Consider the following 23,502-nt stretch of genomic DNA (forward strand, 5'->3'; position numbering starts at 1 on the left):
GCACTGCCAGGTGATCACCTGCAGGTCTGACAGGTGACAGAGGAGGGAGCAAGGCTTCAGCCTGGAGGTGAACAAGCTGCTTCCTGCTCAGGATCTTGTCTCACTTAAGAAATGATCAGTTTATTATATTTTCTATTGATTCTGGTGGAACAACAAAACGTGTGTTTGTGAGGAGCTTTGGTTGATCACTTCCTCTGTTTTTATATTTACTGCCACCATGTCATCACAGGCTGGGACCGGGTGTTGCTGGATGTTTGAGGAAAGGGGTGTTGCCATCATTGATGTTTGTTGTTTAGTTGTAGTGTTGTGATTGTCTGTTGAATGTCATTCTGCAGTCAGGCCTGCTGCTCTAAATGAGACACTGAATCCTCTATAACTCTTTGTAGAGTTTTTCACTCGATCTAAAAAACATTTCACAACACATCTGAACTGTAATATGTTATTTTATTTGGATCAGTAACATGAAACTGCATGTTGATCCAGGTTGGTTGAACAATCAGGTTTGGTTTGTATGTATGACTGCATTGATGTGCAAAGGCATGGCACACAGAAGCAAATCAAACTGCTTTACACAGTAATAACAAATAAAAACACAGGTTTTTAAAAACAGGTCTGGACATGAATACAGGTAGATATCACACACACACAGAGCTGACAGACTGTTCCATACTCTTTAGGGTCATTTGAAATTTAAATAAGCAGGAGCTGAATAGATTTAGCAGGAAGTTACAGTCTGCTGGTGACAAAGAGAGATGAAGATCGAAGATACTTCAGTGATGATGCTAAAATGTGAATTAAAGTTCAGCTCAGCAACAATAATAACTCCTAGTTACTGATGGTAAAGGATGTGGACTCATCTGTGAACACTGATTTCTGTCTTGTCTGTGGAGCTGCAGGAAATTTAGTCACATCCAGATATCAATGAAGTATTCTGCAATAGGAATGGGGTCTGAAAACATTTATGGAGGGTAGTGGAAAGGTCAGCAGGCTCAGCCATTCCCTCAGGATGTCATTGGTCCTGACATGACCAGAAGGATTGATGGTCTGCTTTCAAATCTTGGACCTTTGCATCCTGGAAAAGGTTAAGTGAACTCAAGACCAACAAGACAGCTAACAGCTGATCAGTGTTAGTGATTAATTCCAGAGGTGATCAGGGTCTGGTCCTGGACCAACAAAACCAGGAGAATCCAGACTCCAAGATACACTAACAGATCACTGTTGTCTCACTGTGAGTGACACTGAAGAATGATTTGGAGGGTTCAGTGTGTTGCTCAGCAGGCACTGTCAGGTATGAGCTCTGTACTCACAGATACAGCAGTGGGTTTCCATGAACACATGGAAACAAAAACAACGCTATAGTCACAGTTGCAAAGTTGTCACTTTGGTTTTAGCAGAAATAGACCTTTTGAAGTCCACTGGCCCACTGTGGGACACTTCAGTGTTGGTAGAGCTACTTCAGGTGTGTTCTGGTTTGAACTGGCTTCAAAAATCTTGACAAATTCAACAGTGTTTAAAAGCTCTAAGTCTCTGTGCGAAGTCTTTTAGGATCCTCAAATCATTGCAGCAGTTGTGACACAGAACTGGTTCAGAGTTGTGGCTCCAAAGTGTTTTACACACAGAAAGGTCCACCCCCCACCCCCACCCCTTTTTTTTATTTTTATTTTTTACTATCTTTGCTTTAGTGTCTCTTCATCTCATTCTGACTTTCTGGTTGTAAAATTTAAAGAATTTCCTTTCTCCAAGGAGACCAGGGCTCCAACTGTGATCAAAAGGGCTGGAACTGTGCTCCAGGGTTTTATTTTGGTGCTGTGCAGAGCTTGATTTCTGACAGTGTCTATACTGTACTCTCCTTGCATCACTGCGGCTCAGAATAACACACTGTGACTCTGTGATGATAAATAAAAACTAAACCCTCTGATGTCTATGAGAGAAATAATCCATACTTCCCAGGATTTTCCCAGGATTAAATTCAACATTTCAGTCACAAGAACTCCCAGATTATAAAACCGAGAATTAACAGAATCAGGTGATAACCAGCTACATGATACAGGTGGTGATACAGGTGGATAGCGTCAGATACCAAGAGAGTCAAGTGGTGTTTACCAGCACACAGTTTACACCTGAATACAACACACAAGACAGTACATTGTGTGTGTTTGTGTAGTATTCTACTTGTTCTACTGCATGTTTTTTTCCCCTTAAACCCTTTAACCCTTTTTTTCCATCTCTGTCCACATCTGTATTGTATGGTCTGCAGGATCCAGCTGTGATCTGGTAGTGATCTGAGGCCTGTACTACAAAGCAGGATTTGCAGTTAGCGAGGTAACTTCAGGTTTAACTCTGGGTTTTCAGTCTTACGATGGTAGTTCATTTCTTATCAGGGTAAATTGCCATGGTAACTGATGCTGAGCGGCTAACCTGCTCCAGGGCAGGTTAACTTCAGAAGATCAGATTAAAACCTGTTAACAGCCCAACTACTGACCAATCAGATCCTGACAGGGACAGAGTTTACAATAAAATGATAAATAATAAAGATCTATAGATATGACTGTGTGGATTTGTTTTGTTCCAGTCCTTCCATTATGTCCACAACCAAGCTTCTAATGAATGGAGTTAATCACACTAAATAATCACATAATTACTATTATATCTTCATTTTGACTGAACAAAGATGCTTTTATCCACACACTGTGTTTCCCACAATTATAAAAGAACATTTCACTCAAATCAACCTCATCAGACATTAACTCTCTCCTCTCCTCTGTTTTGGCAGCAGAAACAGCCTGACAGTACTGTAACTTTTTTTAATCTGAATTACATATTAAGAATGACTCAGAATAAATCACCATCAGACAAAAGAGCAATCAAGCAGTCCTCAGCCTGACTTTGATAATTGGAAATAATTTCTAGTGTTTCTATTTTAGTCATGCTTAGCCAGACTGTGATTGTTAGGTTTAGTGAAGCCAGATAATAAAAAGATATCTTGGGTATGTTGAACTTGCTTCGTAGTACAGGCCTCAGACTGTGATCTGGCAGTGATCAGACTGTGTTCTAGGTATAATCTGGCTGTAATACCATCTTAGTCTTGGATCTGTAGTGGTTTCAGTGTCCACAGGAAACATTTTAGAAGTGTCTGTTCTTCAGCAGCCATATTTATAATAACCTAAACTTTGTGAAATAAATGCCATTAAAGTTTAATTAAGTTAATTTAATTTGAAACTCTCTGATATTTAGGGTTTTTTTTTTTTATAAAACACTCAGACTCAACTGCTCCTGTAAATTCCAGCAAACTCCAGTACATATTCAGACAGGCCATTGGAGACACGAGGACAAATCCTGGTGGACTATAAAATAAAGTTTTTACTGGTCATCTCAGTGTGCCCTAGGTCAGTCCTGGTCCTAACCAATTTGGTGTCCTAGGCAAGATTTTAATTAATTAACATTAATGATGTGAACTTTAACACTGATGTAAAAGTTAACACTATAAACACACTTTAGACAATATGAACTGAAACAACAAACATCTAGGCTAACAACTATGATATATAAAGGGGTGGAAAAGGAATAGCATTTTGATTGACTATTACAAGCAGGTCAAATGTTAGCTAACTAGATGTCAATAAAATGTAGACAAATGTATAACTCCTGCTGAATAGATCTACACTTTACAAATTTCCCTGAGGAATGTAAGGTGGGAGAAGTAACCTACATTACTATTTTCCATAACGCTCGGCTGCAGTAACATTAACTGATGTTAAAACTAGCTATTTATTGATAAGCAAACCACGTTAGGCTAAAGGCTACTATCGTTCAAAAGCAAGTTAGCAAGTTAACACTACACAGCTAGATAACTAATGCAATACAGCAGACAAATAATTTTATCACATTATCTTTACTGTACCTCTGTCTCTGTCACATTTTTCCTCCTCTGTTTTGACATTGTTGCTTTCTGGGGTCACGTCAGAAAAGTTGACGAGATTTATTAAAGTATTATTATTATTATTTAATAGGCTTTGCTATGCAGTTAAATTAATGTGGGTTTATTTTTTTCATATTAAAAAATAATAGTACTATCTGGTTTTAGTATAAGAATAGTGAAAGTTACCCCCCCCCCCGGCCAGCTCTGCCCTGGGTGTGTATGAGAGTGTGTTGTGTTCATGCTCTGGAACTGGACTCACTGTCCAATCACAACCAAGTGTCAGTGCCAAACTCTTCCTGTAACAGAGTGTTTACAGAGCAGCAGATGGAGCAGGAGGTTAGTTTCAACATGTATGAAGGGAAGTGTAAAACTGTCACAGCCCACTGGCTTATTCAGAAGAGAAAAGTTTAAAAGTTTTTAGTGTTTGAAAAAATGTTGAGTTCAGGTGAGAGTGACTGATCTCTCTTGAAACTTTAACTCTGGAATGTGACTCTTTAATACAAAAGCTCCATTTAAAAACAGCCTCATAAACATGAAAACAGTGGTTAGTGTGAGTGATGGAGTCTGGGTGGTCTGTCTCTCCACCCGGAGAGGGCGGGGCTGCTGGGGGGGCTCACCACATGATTTATGACATCTGATAAAGACTATTTCCACTGCAGAGTTCAGTTTTACTGCCCGCCTCTGTTGTTCTTATTAGGAAGAGAAACATCAGTTTGTTCAGGCGTCGACTCAACTTTAGTCTGAAAACAGACTCACCATTTTATCAGAACATTCACCTTTGTGATTGTTCTTCATGTCAGACGTCGAGGTGCACTGTGGGTAACGTAGGCCCCAGATTTTGACAAAGATGAAGAGTGTCTGATCCTGTAACTATGACTCTGACAGAGTTCATTATTAATCTGCAAAATACTTCTTTAACCCTTTCATGCATGGTGGTCACTACAGTGAACAGCTATTAAAAAGCTGTTTTCTTGTATATGCATGGGTTTTGATGGTAGAATTGCACATCAGCCACCACAATAGAGTGTTGTTCCATACACCGTCACCCATTGGCCAATCAATGTAAGTCTAACACAAATTTCTCAAAACCAAAATGACCAACGGATGGCCAGAAAAGCTGAGCAGCTCGTGAATATCTTGCCAATCCTTCTGTAGAAGGAGACCGGACTCCACCTGTGCACCTTTAAATAGTCCTGGCTCTATTCTTTATTTTTTATTGCACAAACCATGTGTGTTTGTCTTTTCTATTAAATGTATGTTTCTATTTAATGCAAGTTTTCTATGTTAAGTTTAAAATGTTTCAATTTAAACTTTTCTATTTGTACTGTGTACATTTTCTATTATATTGTGTAAATTTTGTATTTTTATTGTTTTTTTTGTTTTTTTTTTACAGTGCATTGTTGTGTGGAGCGCCTACAATTTAGTTAGTTAGTGTCTTTTATATTTTGTGGAGCTCAAGTACAGTGCATGATAGAAAGGCCTACAGGATAGTGGAGCAAATACCACCCGAGTCAAATGAGGATGATGCTAATGTCAGTGAAGATGAACGGCTGCCGGAAGTATTGTGAAGTATTGACAAATGTTGGCAGTAGTGACAGTAGAGCTGAGGATGCTGAGGGAACTGAATATGCTGAGAATCTAAGGAGTCAGGAGCAAAGTTCCGGAGCAATATTTTTATATTGCACTGATCAGTATTAAAATATGTGAACACATTAGTGTAACATTATTAGAAAAATCATATTATTTTATCATTTTAACATAATGTATTGATTGGTTTGTTAAATACCTAGCTCTTCAATTGAAAACGCATGCAGTCCACCCACGTGGACATGTAAGAACTTTGAACTTCATTTTTTTAAACACAATTTTTGCAATTGCAAAATGTTTTTTCATGTCTAAAGAAGAATAAAAACACTTAAATATATAAATCCAACACACCCTCAGAACAAGAGGCTTCCAGAGATTGTTTGTTCTGTTGTTATCATCAGTACTACTGTTATCTACAGTGTGTCTGTGTGTGTATGTGTCAGAGGTCATCTTGACTGCGTTATTTTAGGAGCAGCAGATATAAAACATCCTTTAACCTCAGGAAATCTGCAGGATGTTTTCACCTCAGTGTCGTCAAACAGATGCTGAAGGTTTGAAATCAACTTCTTTAAAGTCACATCAAATAGGGCCTATTATTGAATTACATTAAATATTATTAAATTATTAAATAATATGTTGAATTTTCTTTTCTTGAAGTTTCTTTACATTAAAGGACAGGTACACATTTTAATGTCCAGTTACAGACTGTTAAATAATAAATAATGACGTCAGTATTGAGAAATTCATATAAAATAAAATACAGTCTCCGCTTAAAACAATTTTTTTGTGTAAAACTATTAATTGATTTGGAAAATATTAAATGTGAATATATGGATTTTCTTTATAATCCAAATCACAGCTCGACCCTTATTTTAGAACATTAACAAACTAAACTTCAAACTCTTTAATTAATTTTATAACAGATTTTAAGTTGAAGCTGTTGATTGCTCATTGGTCAGCTGTGACCAAACTTTATATAAATGGCTCTACAACGGAGGATTTGACTGAGACACAGTGAAAAACAGCGGAAGTACCTTTAAAAGAGTCAGCAGAGGAGAAACAAACCATCACCTGGTTTATTCAAAACTTTCTTCACGTTTTGATTTCTACATCAACAAACCCAGAACCGGGACCGTGAGGTCGGCATCAGCTGCAGGTGTGGGTGCGGAGCCGCACGTGTCTGGTTTCTCCTCCGGGAGGGGCGGGGACAGTTGGGGGGGTGGTGCGGAGGAGGAGCAGCTGGTCTTGGTTCAGTCTGTCGCAACGTTTTCTTCTCTTTGTTTCACATGAAAAGTTCTGATGAGCAAACTGTGACCGCAGCAAACCAGATTAAAACCGCATTAAAGACGCAGGACCAGCAAAACCCGTACCCAGAGCGGAACCCGGAGCGGATCAGAGGAGACTGAACTCTGCTTCAGGTCTGGTTTCTGGGAGTTCGGATCAAAGTACGGATCATGGGTCAGGAGGACTGACGGACTTTGTGGAAACTTATTTCGTCTCCATGGAGACAACAGTTTTTCCCGCCAGCTGAGGAGTTGATCTCACTCTGATCAAATACTGATATCCCGTATTGATAGCATATTGATCGTGTATTGATCAGCGGGATGGCCGCGCTCCGCCTGATGTTGCTCGCGCTCTGGACCTGTGGACACGCCAAGAGCACGTTCCCGCTGCAGCCGTCCTACAGCCTTTACGCCGGCGGGCACGCACACGGAGCCCGCGCCACCAGCAGACACAGGTAAGATGACACGTGCACGGAAAGGATGTTGATGACGACGATGGTGGTGGTGAGATGTGAGGGTGGAGATGAAGAAGGAGGTGATGGTGACGTCAGGATACGATGACCTCACCACAATGTGTGTGTATGTGTGTGCATGCGGCAGATGTTTTATTGTGAAAGAGTGGACAGGAAGTGTTTAAAGGTTCTGGTTGCTGGTTTGAATCCTGACCCAGTTCCTGGCAGCTCCTCCTGGCAGTGCCTCTTGGATGTTTCCATGGCAACAGCTCCTGTTGCTGTCTCAGTTTGTCGTAGGTGATTCCAATATCTATCCCAGTCCAGATCAGAACCTGGTCTGTGGTGAAATATCAGGTCTGTGAGGAGGACGACAAGGCTGAACCTTTCTCACATTAACACATGAAACAGCTGAGCTTTGACTGGAGCTCAGACCTCCTCTTCTTCTGTGGTGGTTTAATGGCAGTGACTGGAGAATCATCTCCAGCTGTTTATCAGCAGAGGGGGAAACTACACTTTGATTCCGTTAAAATCTGAAATCTACTGATCTTGTTTTCCCTGCGTTCTCACAGCTGTTTGGAATCAGATGACTTAAAACTTCATCTTATTAAAGACAGTCTATGTTCAGAGTCTCTGTTTAGTTTAAGCCTTGTTGTAATGTTTCCTGGTTCACAGCAGCTGTTTCACATTGAAAGACTTCCACAAACGTTTGGGTTTTATTGTGAAACAGCTACAGGAAACCTAAGAAAAGTTAGTAGAACTTCATTATCAGAGGCAGGTTTATTATGTGGATGCTCTCAGCTGTGTGAGGTCAGAGGTCAGAGGAAAGGTCGTAACTCATATACCCGTTGTACCTTCACTGTGCTGATCAGTGAAAACCTTGTCTCCACAGCTGCTGGACTGATAGCCAGGAAGGTCTGTACCAGGAAAAAAAAATCTGGATCTGTGGAGAGGCAGCATCCACTTATTTTTCTTCTTTTTCTCCTCCTCCTCCTTCTTCCTCTTCTTCTTCAGTGCGACCTCAAGGTTGTTGAGCTGAACTCTGATTGGACAGAGTCCAAACTGGTGGACGCTGCTGCTCAGAGACAGAGACCTGGTCTAGTCAGAGACAGGAGGGTGTCAGACTGATCCTGTTGTAATGATCAGTCATGTGAGAAACTAATGTGTTAAGCCTCATTCTGGACCTTTATTTTAACTTTTAACTGAAATATGATGTGGTGAGAATTTGGCTGCTGTTTGGGTTGGTTTGATTTCTCTCCCTGTGTGTCTGAGATCTGTACTGTCTCTGGACTTAACTATGGGAAAAAGGGAAGATATCAAGTTTAACATGTATTTTTGGGATATTGATCCATACTGAGAGAGAGAGAGAGAGGGAGAGAGAGAGAGAAGTTCATTGCATCATGGGAATTTCCCTGGCAGTCTAGGCCTATAGCAGCATAAGCTGAGCCAACCCTAACTATCAGCTTTATCAAAAAGGAAAGTTTTAAGCCTTCTCTTAAAAGTGCAGAGGGTGTCTGCCTCCTGGACCCAAACTGGGAGAAGGTTCCACAGTAGAGGAGCCTGATAACTGAAGGCTCTGCCTCCCATTCTACTCCTGGAAACTCTGGGAACCACCAGTAAACCAGCATTTTTGGAGTGCAATGTTCTTTTGGGATTGTAGGGGACTATGAGATCTTTAAGGTAAGATGGAGCCTGACCATTAAGGGCTTTGTAGGTGAGGAGGAGGATTTTGAATTCTACTCTGGATTTGACTGGGAGCCAATGTAGAGAGGCTAACACAGGAAAAATATGGTCTCTTTTCCTAGTTCCTGTTAGTAATTGTGCTGCAGCATTTTGGATCAACTGCAACCATTCACACTTTCTTTCACACCTATGGGCAATTTAGAGTCACCAGTTAACCTAACGTGCATGTCTTTGGACTGTGGGAGGAAGCCAGAGTACACAGAGGGAACCCACGCAGGCACAGGAAGAGCATACAAACTCCACACAGAAAATCCCTGGTCTGAAACTGGGGCTCAGACTGGGAACCTTCTTGCTGTGAGGTGACAGTGTTAACTACTGCACCACCGTGCCGCCCTGTAGAGAGGCTAACACAGGAGAAATATGGTTTCTTTTTCTAGTTCCTGTCAGTAATCAGGCTGCAGCATTTTGGATCAACTTTAGAGACTTGTTGGGGGCAATGCTGTCTGATGTAACTGCATCATTAGAAAATGTATTTCTGAGGTGTTCGGGGCCAAGTGAAATAACTTCAGTTTGTCTGAGTTAAATAGTAGAAAATTATTTCATTGATAAATATAGTTGTGTATCATTTGCATAACAATGGAAGTTTATGGAGTGGTTCCTAATAATGTTGCCCAAGGCAAGCATATACAGGGTGAATAGAACCTCCTAAACAAACTTTTTCTTTTGATATAAGCTGCTTAAATAAAATGGCATCACTTTAATCTGGTATTCTAGTTCAAATGAAGGATGTTGAAGCACAGAGCCAGAAGAACAGAGAAGGTTTAACTAAAAACTTTGGCCATGGGGTGAATGTGTTGCATTATAACAACTTGTTCCATCTTAGAGTAATTGTATTATTTTAAGTTGAAGTGTATTTGATGTCATATAATTAAAGAGAAACAGGTCAGATCGACAACGTCCCAAAGTACAACCTCAATGCAGACAGAATTGCACCTGTAATTTCCAGGTGAGACTGATTGCATGAACAAGGTTATAGAACTTTTGAACCCTGTAGCTTCCTCAGCTCTGTCCTGGGCCTGAACAGTAAGAAATCAGACTGAGAGAGGCGCAGCTGCTGAGACACAGGTGCAGCACCAGTTAGTAGGAAGAGGGAGAACCATATGACCAATAACAGAGGAAGCAGTCACTCTTCACACTGACAGACAAGTCAGAGCTCCAGGACGAGGATCATCAGTGGAAACTGGTGTTTCAGTGACTGATCAGACTGAGAGAGGAACACTGTATGAAGTCAGCCTCTACAGACGACATCCAAGAAGTTGCCACTTTTTGTCAATTCACAACAAAGAAACAAACTGTGCAGATGTTAACTGTAAACCTCTGACTGATCTCAGATCAGAAACATTATGTTGTTTCCCTTCAGTTGCTCTTAACATAATTTATCATTTCTTTATGAAGCAGATTCACTACAAACTGAGATAAAAACTCATATACGCACACACTCAGCCTCCTCCTTTTGGCAGTGAAGCAGCTTTGATGTCATCAGCAACAAACTGAAACAAACGCCTAAATGACTCATTTCTTGTAGAGTGACATCACTCTGTGTGTGTGTGTGTGTGTTTGTGTGTCTGTGTGTATGTGAATCCTGCAAACAGAAAATGTCTAGTTTTCTCTGGTTCCCAGTGAAAATTACATTTTCATCGTGAAGATCAAAATCTGTTTGAAAAACATTAAAACATCCTGTAAGTTCAGATACTATTGCACATTTATGTTAACAGGTTGTAGCAGCTTGTACATACATATATGTATACATAAGAATATACATTTTTTGTATACTTTACTATTATGTACTTTGTGCTTTGCTTCTCCCTTCTTGTTTTTTATTTATTTGTTTTTCTTATTTATTAATGTCTGAACACTGGGGGTCCGAGAGAAACGGCATTTTGATCCTCTGTATGTCCTGAACATATAGCAAGGTTGTTAATATAGTTGACTTTGACTTAAATGACAGAGTGAGTCACAGAGGCTCAGAGAGGAGACAATAGTTTCAGTAAATTTGAATAATCTGTCATGTCAGGTCAGAGGTGGGAGTGATGCTAAGGATGAAGTGACAGCAGTGAGATCAGAGCTGGTGTGTGTTGTGTGTCTGTCATGTAGAGAGGAGGACAGTGGCAGTTAAAGCCTTTTTGACCCAACATTTCCAGAGATTTGAAAACTCAGAAAGCTGTCTTTACACATTCCTGTACAACTATACAACTATATAACTGGTCACTATAGCGACGGTACAACAGGTGGTTGCCATAGAAATGCTGTCAGGTTTCAGTATCACAGTTCCATTGAAAACACAAACAAATTGGATCATTACATTATGGATCAGATCCATGATGGGGATGTGATGTGTTTTAAATCAGAGATTTTCTTTCTTTCTCTCTACATGTACATGAAATTTGTACATGAAAATATTATTTAACTGAAATATAGAACCTGTTTATAATCACTTCCCTCAGCTTTTTCTTTTTGACTGCTGAACTGCTGAACTCTGTTGTTCTGGATTCCAGAAAAAATCTTGCCCATAATTAAATTTAAATACAAAGTGTCACAATTGGTCACACACTGATGACATCAGCACCACGCGCTGAACATTTCCTGAGACATTTACCAACAATACCCATCACACATGAACAATGACTATGTTATGAGTGTCAGATGATCTGCAGTTTCTTGGGGAGGGGGGTCCTGGGGTGGGGTTCACTTTTAACTTCATGTTTTCCATCAGACAACCACAGTCAGGTTCAAAATAAAACAAAGCTAACAGCAGGGGAAACACTGCAGTTTCAAAATAAAAGTCCTTAAGTGGACGATTCACAGCTTTGGCTGTGTGTGCAGGTTTAAAATAGACCACCAGGGTCCTGTAGCATCACTTGGTTCATTAAACCACCCAAAAACATCTACACATGCTCAGTTCTGACCAAACAGATGTTGGTCTTCAAGCATGAGGAGCTAACAGAAAACATCTGATCAATAAAGGTTTATTTTTAAAGTGTCAATATGGTTTTAAAGAAAGGTCCTGTCAGAGACCGTCAGACTAAGACCTCCGTCATGTTGGTGTGTGAAGAGCTGAAACATGTTCAGACCACAAACAATGCACAAGTTGTTGTTTCTCTGTTCTCATGTTTGTTTCTGTAGCAGTCTTTTAAATGTCTGAGTCTGGTTTCCTTGTGTTTGTTCACTGAACTAAACACTCTCTCTGTGTGTGTGTGTGTGTGTGTGTGTTAAATAGGAACTGGTGTGCATTTGTGGTGACAAAGACTGTGAGTTGTGTAGTCGAGGACGGAGTTGAAACCTACGTGAAGCCTGATTATCATCCCTGCAGCTGGGGGAATGGACAGTGCAGCAGGGTGGTGGTGTGAGTACACACACGAGCACACACACACACACAGACACACACACACTATTGTTCTTATATTTCCGTAAACTTTTTTTTTGGCATCTAACTAGTCCCGCATGCTTTGTGCTATTAAAACCATTCAGGTATCAAAATGTTCAACTCATTCAGGACATTCCTGCTTGTATACAACTTTTTGATCTAATGCTTGTCTGATTTTATACAAATTTTTGAATGAATTAAAAAATGAATGGGATCCTATGGGGGCTTTCTCAATCCCAAGGTTCCTGGTTCGATCCCCGCTTCAGACGCTGAAATTTCACTGCACTTTCTACCGTAGAAACTGTTCTGCTATGAAAATGTCACTTTTTAAGCTTTTCACTGTTTTGCTTATTCAACTTTTTGCAACTGTTTATGCTACTTTGCTATTTACAACAATTTTGCTATTTTGCAATTTTACTATCACTACAATTGCTTTTACTGCCAGGTTTTGCACTGTGGACTTCAGTGGCGAGATCGGTAATGTGGATGCCTACCAAACCATGGTCTCATGTTCAAACCCCGACCCAGACAAATCTCAAAAACCTCTCCTGATAAAAGCAATGATAACAATAACTAGATAAAATGCATTTCCATTGGAAAATGCGTGTGAATGCTTCAAGCATCTGCACTATTGCTCTTCAAATCTTTATTCGTATTAGTAATAAATCATTGCGCCACGGTAGACCACAGGGTACTGTACGGTGTTACAATAAATTGTAGTGGTAGTAAAATTGCAAAATTGTATAAATAGCAAAATAGCATAAAAGCAGAAAAGGTGGAATAAGCAAAACAGCAAAAAGCTTCAAAAGTGAAAGATTTTCATAGCGGAATGTCTGAAGCGGGAACCGACCCGGCAATCTCAGGGTTCCTAGACAACTGCTCTACCCATTGCACCACGGAAGATCACAGGTTGCAGGTGCCAGGTGCACAGTGTTACAGTAAATTGTAGTGATAGTAAAATTGCAAACTTGTATAAAAAGCAAAATTGCAAAAAGCGCAAAGTATTTGTAACAATATCTATTATTATTATCATTATTGTTATCATTGCTCATTTACTAGACTAGATAAAATGCATTTCCCTTGGAAAATGCGTGTGAATGCTTCAAGCATCCGCACTATTGCTCTTCAAATCTTTATTCATATTAGTAATACTATTTTTTCAAAAGCTATAACCACCTGTCTGCTGCTAGACTCGAACCGGCAATCTTATAATTCAGAGGCAATTGCTCTACCCGTTGCGCCACAGTAAGAAGCACGGGGAAAGAGTGGTATGTATTACATCTTCTCACTAACTTCTCACGCACAATGTACCCATCAAAATAGAAATTCTTAATAAAGCAATAGCACTTAGTATTTTTCCAGTTTCCATTTTATGAACAGAGAGAGAGAGACAGATAATATGGAGATGAATGGAGCAGGTGAGTGCTCCTCTTGATGATCAGAGGCTGCTATGGCCAAAAAATGTGAATCCTATGGTCACACTATTGCTCTTCAGATCTTTATTCATATTAGTAATACTCTTTTCTAGGCGACTACTCTACCCAGTGCACCATGGAAGCCCACAGGGTACTGTGTGGTGTTACAATGAATTGTAGTGGTAGTAAAATTGCAAAATTGTATAAATAGCAAAATTGCAAAATGCAATTTTTGCAATAAAAATAATAAAAAAAAAAAAAACTAATAAAAATAATATAGATTTGAAGAACAATAGTGTGAATGCTTGAAGCATAGGATTTATATTTTTTGTGGTAGCAGCCTCTGATCACCAAGAGGAGCCCTCAACTGCTTCATTGATCTCCATATTAACTTTCTTCAGTCAACACCCAAACCAGGCCAGTTTTTAAACTGCCATACTAACATCATTTTTCACTTTACCTATACAAATGAAACATGTCTGTGTTCAGTAAAGTCTCCTGGCAATTTCATTGATAGCAACTATGGTTTTTTAATCAATAGCACAAGTTCCAGAGGTGGGTTGAGTCACCTCTCAGTATTGTGTGACTGAATGAGGGACAGGTTACTGCAGCTGCCTGTACACAGGTGATGGACGTTTGGACCTCCTCTGCTCTCTGTGCTGTTTACACGCACACTCCCACACACACACACACACACACACACACACACATATATATACAACTGACACCTGAGGCCTGAGGCCTGTACTATGAAGCGAGGTTACTGGCTTATCAGGGTAACTTCAGGAGTAACTTAGTGACATCAGGTGTAACTTCCTAATTAACCTGTACTACGAAAGGTGGATAGGTTTTACCTGAGGTCTGTTGCCATGGTAATTTACGCTGCATCTCTAAACTGCTACGAGCAGTTTATGTTCGTGGTTAACTCTGTGTTACCGGTGTTACTTCTACCTAAGCTCCGCCCCACAGGTGAAGTAAACCAATCGATATTGGCTCAACGACTGAGAGAGGCTGACTCCGTAGGATGGGGGTTGTTGTAGTGGATGGTAGAGATATGTGGACCAAAGGATGGTGTTTTTATGCTCTGCATTTTCCATTTTGAATTTTAGTTATTTTAATTTGTATTTTTTTCTCACAGTCAAGCAGCAGAATTTAGCATCATTAGTGTTGCATATTATCCATTTGAATAATCATTTAAATTGGGGTGCGGAAAGACAATATAATGTGACAGGCTGTTGTAATTGCAGACTACATACCAAAATATGTAGTATTAATGATGGGAAATATGAATGTGAACCACTTTATAGAATGTTTATATTTCATCCAGGTTCAGATTTCCACTGAGGCTAAAATACTGTTAACATGAAGTTCATACTGAACATAACAGCATTACATTCATACATATACAGTCTGAGTGTTCCAGGCAGAACATCGTTAACAGGAACAGCTCATTTTCAGACATGTGACCCACGTGTTGACTGTAATCCAAGTATCTGAAAAATAATCACATATTTTATGTGTCCTTACATCTCATATTACAGCTTAAGAATCCAGAGAACATGTGACAAGTCTCCCTGGCTTTGTTGGCAGTTTTACATTTTGTTGTTAGAGTATCTTTAAATTCCTCATAAACTGACAGAATTAACGTGTGCTCTTCATCACAGAGATACGGTGCATGCCCATTTTATGCACACGCACTAACTCTGATTAAGGTAACTCAAGTTACCAACATCTTAACCACTGTTGTACCGTTTAACACAGATCGAAGCAGTCAGGGTTTCTCAACCCCAACTTTCCTTGATAACCTGAGTTAAATCAGAGGATGTTAAACTCCCTTTGTAGTACAGGCCTCTGTACATTAACACATTGGTCATTTTGATTGGTGATTTACCCTTACACACATTTCTCCATTTAACTGTTCTTTCTTCAACTCTTTATGCTTTTTAAAACTTTCAAGTTTGTCTGCAATTTTGCTATTCAAATGCTTTCAACTTTTAACTTTTTCTTCTGCATTTCAACAATAATTTCAGCCATCTTTCAGCATTGCTTCAGCGATCCATTCAGCTAATCAGCATTCACACACATTTTCCACAGGAAATACATTTTTAGTTTAGTTATATTTATAGTTATATTGTTCTTCTATTTTATTATATATATATATATATATATATATATATATATACACACACACACACACATATATATGTGTGTATATATATATATATATATATATTATAATATTATATTATTACAACATTAATAGTGTGAATGCTGGAGGCATTTTAAGTTTTAGGGATTTCAAATACTACTTAAATACATTCAGAAAAGTAACAAATTTTGGGGGTTGATTTTGTAAACCTATTTTTATGTATAAAAATGTTTGCAAGACATAGTATACCATTACAACAGAGTTCATTATTCTTGTTCATATCAAAAGTCATCTCTGGAGGGAGAAGCTGGGAATGATGAGATCCTTTGCTTTATCCATTAGTGTATGTCAAGCCAGAATATATGTACAATGCCACAAGAGAAGAATATATGGTCTGTAGTATCGATCTTGTTTTCACAAAACGTGAAAACACATGCATTAGCATCAGTACCAAAGTCTGGGTAATTCTTTGGAAGGATAAATGCTTTTCAGAATTTTGAAGTGTGTTTCCTTTGCTTTGGAAGGTATAGGGAATGTACAAATATTGCTGGTATGATGTCAATATGTCACTTGTGACAGGCACAGTTCCCAAAAAATAGACAAGAAGATCTGTTTATAGTCATGTTGACATCATACCAGCAGCATCATATAAAACTGTCATCTTCTAGAGGTGGTTTTCAGGTGTGTGTCTCTTGCCTAGATGTTGAGAGCGCTCTACTCCACCCACTAGTGCTCCTTTTTACAATACAAATATTTCATTGCCAATGTTTTCTTTTTCAGTTTGGGTTTTGTTTTCAATGCCAAATCTTAATGCTACTGTTCTAGCTCCATGGGCAGCAATGTTCATTTTTATTTACAGTCACTGGCTGTGTTTGAAACCGCCTACTAACATACTGCCTATTACATACTGAAACAGTATATACTACATACAATGGTATGTGTAATAACAAACAGTTATTACACATACCATTGTCATTAAACAAGGCAGAGGTGTAACTAAACATTTGACACGTAGAGCAAGAGAGTAGGAGAAGGTGAAGGAGAATGAGAGGCCATGGCTAGCAGTTCAGCTAAAGTCACTAGCAGAGAATAGTGTGAATCGGTGTAGAAGTGGCAAAAGAGTCACACAGAATAAGAGAGTTGTGGGTGAATTAGCAACTACTGTTACTGTGAATTTGCAGATTAAATTGGTGATGAAGACACAGATGTAGCGACGGTAAGAGAAAAATGATCTAATCTGAGACAGAAAGCAAGAAACCCTAATCTGAAGACACCAGCAACCGGAAGTGACAAAACACACTTACCGCAGTATGTCAGCACAGCAGAAGCACCAGACCTCCCTGGGTGTGTCTTTCTTTTTTTACCTTTACTCAGGAAGCTGTTTCAAGTCAAATTCAAGTCAAGTCAAATTTTATTTATATAGCGCCAATTCACAACAGAAGTTATCTCGAGGCACTGTACATATAGAGCAGGTCTAGACCGTACTCTTTATCTTATAAAATTTACAGAGAGAAACCCAACAGATCCCACCATGAGCAAGCACTAGGCGACTGTGGCAAGGAAAAACTTACTTTTAAGAGGCAGAAACCTTGAGCAGAACCGGACTCAAGGTGGGCGGCCATCTGCCTCGACCGGTTGGGTTTAGACAGAAAGAGAGGGGGGGTGGGGGAGTGGGGTAGGAGAAAGACAACATTGCAGATACACAGACTAAGTCAAAATGTAAATAGTAGTAGTAGTAGTAGTAATAATAATAATAATAATAATAATAGTATTAATTATTATTACAGCTAAAGGAATAATAATGACAAACAATGGTACATTAATAGCACTAACACTATCAATAACACTAGTAAATGTTTAATTATTGTCGCATCATGGGTTGAGCTGGATCGTGGGAGCAGCAGGAGACTCTCCAGCTCTGGAGGCAGAACCCTGCAGTAAGAGACAGTAGCAGAGAGAGAGAGAGAAGCACAGCCTGGGCACTAATGTGCTTGAGGGAAGAACACACAGTTAAAGTGATGCAATGATATTAAGACAGTTAATAGTAATCTCGTCGGCAGGACATCATGGACTATACTACTAACTATTAATCTTAACTGATGCATTGAGACTGACCCAACCCGCCAAGGGAAAAATGGTATCCTGAAATAGGAACCAGAATAATATGCTAGTTAAAAGTTAAGGCATAAAGATGAGTTTTTAGTTTGGATTTAAAGGCCTCAATTGAGTCAGCCTGTCTAATATCACTAGGGAGGTTGTTCCAGAGGAAGGGGGCCCGATAGGAGAAGGCCCTGCAGCCTGCTGACTTCTTTTTGACTGGGGACAGACAGCAGCCCTGCACTCTGAGAACGCAGAGCACGGGAGGGAATATAGGGGTTAAGAAGATCAGACAGGTATAAGGGTGCTAGCCCATTTAGAATTTTATAAGTCATTAAGAGAACTTTAAAGTCCGATCTAACATGAATAGGGAGCCAGTGAAGGGAGGCTAAAACCGGGGTAATATGGTCAAACCTTCTCGATTTGGTCAACATTCTAGCTGCAGCATTCTGAACCATTTGCAGACTTTTAGTCCTAGCACGCGGTAGTCCTGAAAGCAAAACATTACAATAATCCAGTCTAGAAGAAACAAAGGCATGGACTAGAATTTCAGCGTCTGCCATGGAAAGAAAAGACCGAATCCTACCTATATTGCGTAGGTGAAAAAAGGCGGTCTTTGTAATGTCTTTAATATGCTGATCGAACGAAAGAGTACGATCAAGTGTGACACCCAGATTTTTGGCTGTTGTACTTTGAGAGATAACACAGTTGTCAAGGGATATAGTTACATGATCGAACTGGTGTCTATATCGTGCTGGGCCAATAACCAGCATTTCAGTTTTGTCTGAATTAAGAAGCAGGAAGTTTTGAGACATCCAGCTTTTAACAGATGACAAGCAGATCTCTAGTTCCCTAATTTGAGAGGCATTATCAGCCTTTATAGGCACATATAGCTGGGTATCATCAGCATAACAGTGAAAATTAATTCCATGACTCCGAATAATTTGGCCAAGAGGAGAAATATAAAGAGAGAAAAGCAGGGGGCCAAGAACAGAACCCTGGGGTACTCCATATTTCACATCAGAAAAGGCTGATACAGTATTATTACAAGAGACACACTGAGTTTTGTCAGATAAGTAAGATTTTAACCAGCTGAGAGCCAGGCCAGAGATTCCAAATCTATTTTCCAGTCGGTCCGTGAGTATACGGTGGTCTATAGTATCAAAGGCTGCACTAAGATCAAGTAATATGAGCAGAGAGGTGGAACCTGAATCTAAAGAGAGTAGCAGATCATTTACTACTTTAGCAAGTGCTGTTTCAGTAGAGTGAAAGGCCCTAAAAGCAGACTGATACGGTTCAAATAGATTATTATCAGCTAAATGAGCTGAAAGCTGCTGATACACCACTTTTTCTAGTATTTTAGAGAAGAATGGGAGATTTGAGACAGGCCAATGGTTACCTAAAGACCCAGGATCAAGGTGTGGTTTCTTAAGTAAATGTTTAACCACAGCTGTTTTAAAGCTAGAAGGAACAGTGCCAGTCGTCAACGATAGATTCACAATATTCACCACTGCAGGGCCCAAGACTGGCCAGAGATCTTCGGAAAGTTTACCTGGTAAAGGGTCAAAAAGGCAAGTGGTGGGTTTAGAAGCTAGTACTATCTTAGATAATGAATCAAGACATATAATGTCAAAATTCATCAGAACAGAAACTCTCTGAGACTCAGTATGATGCACAGCCGGTTCTGCAGCAGATGCTGGAGAAACTGAACTGATTTTTAATCTAATCTCATCAATTTTACTGCAGAAAAAATTCTGAAACTCACAGGCAGTAAAGGGGGAGCAGCTAGGAGCCTGCTGCTTTTTAGTGAGTTTAGCTACAGTATCAAAAAGAAATCTAGGATTATGTTTATTGCTATTGATTAAATTTGAAAAATATGCTGCTCTGGCAGTAGACAGTGCATGCTTATATTCCAGAACACCCTGGTGCCACTGGAGATACAGAGCTTCTGATTTGGATTTGCGCCATTTGCGCTCTAATTTCCGACAGGCCTGCTTCAGAGCACGTGTGTCGTCTGTGAACCAGGGAGTGGACCTCTTTGGCTGTTTAATTTTTGTGGTGAGAGGTGCAACTGAATCAAGGAGACTAGACAAGGTTGTATTTAAATCCCTGGTACAGTTTTCAACAGAACCAATTACTGTCGTAAAAGGGGCCAGGACCTCTGGTAATTGCTCACTAAGAACAGTTAAAGTTGCGGGACCTATATGTCTGGTGGAAGATATATTAGAGACAATTTTAGGGGGACAGACTAGAGTCGCATCAAATTTGATAAGAAAATGATCGGAGATAACCGATGTGACAGGAGAGATGGTCAGATTAGACACCTCTATCCCACGGGAAAGAATCAGGTCTAGAGTGTTACCACCACAGTGAGTAGGTTCATGTACAGACTGTGTGAACCCGAAAGTATCAATAAGTGCCAAAAAAGCTTTATTTAGAGGATCAGAGGCCTTATTTAGGTGAATGTTGAAGTCACCCATAATTAGGATATCATCACTATATGTGACAAGACATGATAAAAAATTTCCAAATTCATCTAAAAACTGTGAGTAGGGGCCAGGTGGTCTGTAAAGTACCACAAGGTGGAGTGGTTGCAATCTATTTCCCTGGTCATGGGGATCAGAAGCTACTGGAGAAGGTTTCAATACTACAGCCTCGAAGGAGTTAAAAGTGACATTAAGAGCTGAGGTTAGACCAAAGAAAGACTTATAAATTAAAGCGACGCCCCCACCTTTTTTCATAGCCCGAGCAACATGTGCGTTGGCATACTCAGGTGGGGAAGCTTCATTTAAAGGCAGGAACATATCTGGTTTAAGCCATGTTTCACATAGACCAACCATATCCAGATTATGTTCAAGAATCAAGTCATTTATCAATAATGCCTTGGTAGAAAGTGATCTAATATTTATGAAGCCAAATTTGAGGATCATATTGAGCCTGGAGCTGCTGGTAGCAGCCTGTTGTGGCAAGGTACCTATAGATGAAGTATTAATAGGAATGAAGCATCTAGTGTTTCTGTTAGGAAATTTAAGTGGCCTTTTATTCAGTACTTTATGGGACATAGCACTGTCACCAGTGGCAGGAGTGGTGTTTTGTACATGGTGGTTTAGAAACTTAGGAAACTTGTGAATAGTATGGCAGGGAATGGAGACAGTCTCAATGCAGTAGATCAGGCTATCAGTCTGAGCATCTAAAGTCTGCAAATTATCCTGGTTAGATTCATCATCTAAGCTATCTAAGCTAGTGGACTCCAAAACCGCACCACCTAAAGACCTAGCAGGTTCTCTACTCACCTGCGACCTGCCGATCACTAGTATCTTACTGTCAAACCCGACGTAAACACCTGTCTATATTCCTAGATAAAATAGCAGCGCCTGCTCCAGTAGGATGCAGACCATCTGCCTTCAGCAGGTCAGGACGGCCCCAGAAAGAAGGCCAGTTATACACAAAACTATATCCCTGCTCACTACAGTGACGAGCCAGCCAGCGGTTCAGAGACGTTAATCTACTGTACACCTCATCATTACCATGCATGGGTAAAGGACCAGAGACAACTAATCGATGCCGACACATCTTTCTAGCAAACTCAAACGTCCTAGCTAAACTAGCTTTGGTGACCTCAGACGGCTTCATTCTAATGTTATTGGTGCCAACATGAATGACAATGTTGCTATAACTAGGTGTGGAGTGTGCCTGAGCCCCCTGTTTCTCCCTGTGTGATGCCAGCACCCTAAGATTATCCTCGATGTCGGAAGCTCTGGCCCCAGGTAGGCAGTAAACATTGGCTGGCGAAGCTAATCTGACATTGCGAGTGATGGAGTCCCCTATGACTAGAGTGCGTTGTTTAGCCCTGTCAGTGGGAGCGGGGGAGACACGCGGGCGCACAGGACTACCAACGGGGCTAGCAAGAGTCGAAAACCGGTTTGCAGTCGGGAGAGGCGACTGCAGACCAGGCCACACAACCGGTTGCTTGCTCCTACGTGCCCCTTTCCGCCGGCTGACAGGGACGAACTCCGCACTCACTGTCGACGAGGCTAAGCTAGCCCTAATAGGCTCGCTGTCGAGTCTGTGGCTAACGCTATCTGGAGTGCCCGTCATATCTAAGGTAATGCTAGGAGAAAGGAGCTGCTCTAGTTGACGGACGCGTCTCTCTAGCAGAAACACCCTGTCTACAAGAGCAGAACAGCTAACACAAGCCATGGTAGTAGTTACTTTAAGCTAGGTCAGCTGTAGGAGTGAGAAGGTGAGGCTACAATTTAAAATAGGCTAATGAGGCTACAAACGGCTAAGCTAAATTACACTAACAACAAACAGGCTAAAGTCAGAGGAAATATCAATACACAGGTAGCGATCAAAAGTAAGATAGATTAGTACAAAGCAGCAGCAAATAATGTGTAACAAAAGACTATAGGACAGAAAGTGAAGAGAGAAAGCGGAGCAGCGAGTAAGTGTCGATCTCACAGAATCATGGCGTACGGTACAGGTAGCGTCACAGCGTCTCACAAAAGAAGAGACGCTTCATTTTCCTTATTACAATTTAAACCCTTGAGGCGCCTTGAGGCCCCGTAAAAATTGTCCCTCTCATAAAAGTGTAACAAAATTGTTATATATAATTATTTTTTTTTACTTTCACCACATGAAATCTTTTCAACAACTTCAGACCTAATCATAGATATTAACCATAAGTTTTTTATTATTTCTTAAAATATATATTTTTTAATGTTTTTATGCCCTTTTTGTCATAAGAACCTTTGATGGGAAAAACATAAAATTTGGGATATTTTCCAAAAATGAAGTGCAAAGTGAAATATTTGGGATGAGATTATTACAGCCTTGACAAGGTCAGTAATTGATAACAAAAATATATTCTCAACCACATTCACACCACTCTTCACTCTTCCCAACACACCAAGACCATTTTTGTGGTGTTCAGCTTTTGCAAGGAAAGAGAACCAGGCCTCCGTTGAAACTTTATGTGATGAAGCTCTACTGCCCTTGCTGCTTTAGTGGGAGTCTTCACATCTAAAACCTGTTTTCCCTGTATTTTGAAGGCTTAGATTTATTAGGTATTCATGGCAAAGGCATTATGTCAGGATTACAGTAAATCAAAAAATATGTGGTTGTAATGGGAGTCAGTGGGACTGATTTGGGTCCCTCCCCAGAGGATAAAGAGTGTAGGCATATATGCAAATCTCTCTATATCTATACACCTTGCAAGAGAGGGGATCATGGAATTTTAAAAATAATATAAAAAAAACAAATCCTGGCAAAGTTTGATACAATTAAAACTGACCGATATATTGAGAATCAAAAACATCAAATAAGCAGAGACCACTTTAAATTTTTCTGAAATTAGCATCTCTACATGTTTGACATTCCATTCTATTCTAGTGTCTGCTGAATTCCAACACAAGCACACCTCATTCTACTTGAGGTATTGATTAGGTGATCACCTGAACCAAATCTTGTTTAAAAAGTAGTATAGAAGAAGTATAA

The 23,502-nt window shown here is 40.0% G+C and overlaps 1 protein-coding gene across 2 annotated transcripts in view; it reads left to right on the forward strand.

Annotated features, from left to right (window-relative positions):
- Positions 1–6,658: 6,658 nt before the first annotated feature.
- LOC108880516 (EMILIN-1) overlaps positions 6,659–23,502 on the forward strand; it is a 30,156-nt gene continuing 13,312 nt past the window's right edge. Inside the window, exons 1-2 of one of the 2 annotated variants that reach the window (XM_051069417.1) lie at positions 6,659–7,244; positions 12,199–12,324. In XM_051069417.1, the coding sequence (XP_050925374.1) occupies positions 7,111–7,244; positions 12,199–12,324 (260 nt within the window). In that variant the 5' untranslated portion in view covers positions 6,659–7,110. The remainder of the gene's footprint in view (positions 7,245–12,198; positions 12,325–23,502) is intronic. The other variant, XM_018672070.2, reaches the window with a different exon arrangement.

The sequence above is a fragment of the Lates calcarifer genome, unplaced genomic scaffold (assembly GCF_001640805.2).
Source record: "Lates calcarifer isolate ASB-BC8 unplaced genomic scaffold, TLL_Latcal_v3 _unitig_950_quiver_259, whole genome shotgun sequence".
Taxonomy (NCBI): Eukaryota; Metazoa; Chordata; class Actinopteri; family Centropomidae; genus Lates; species Lates calcarifer.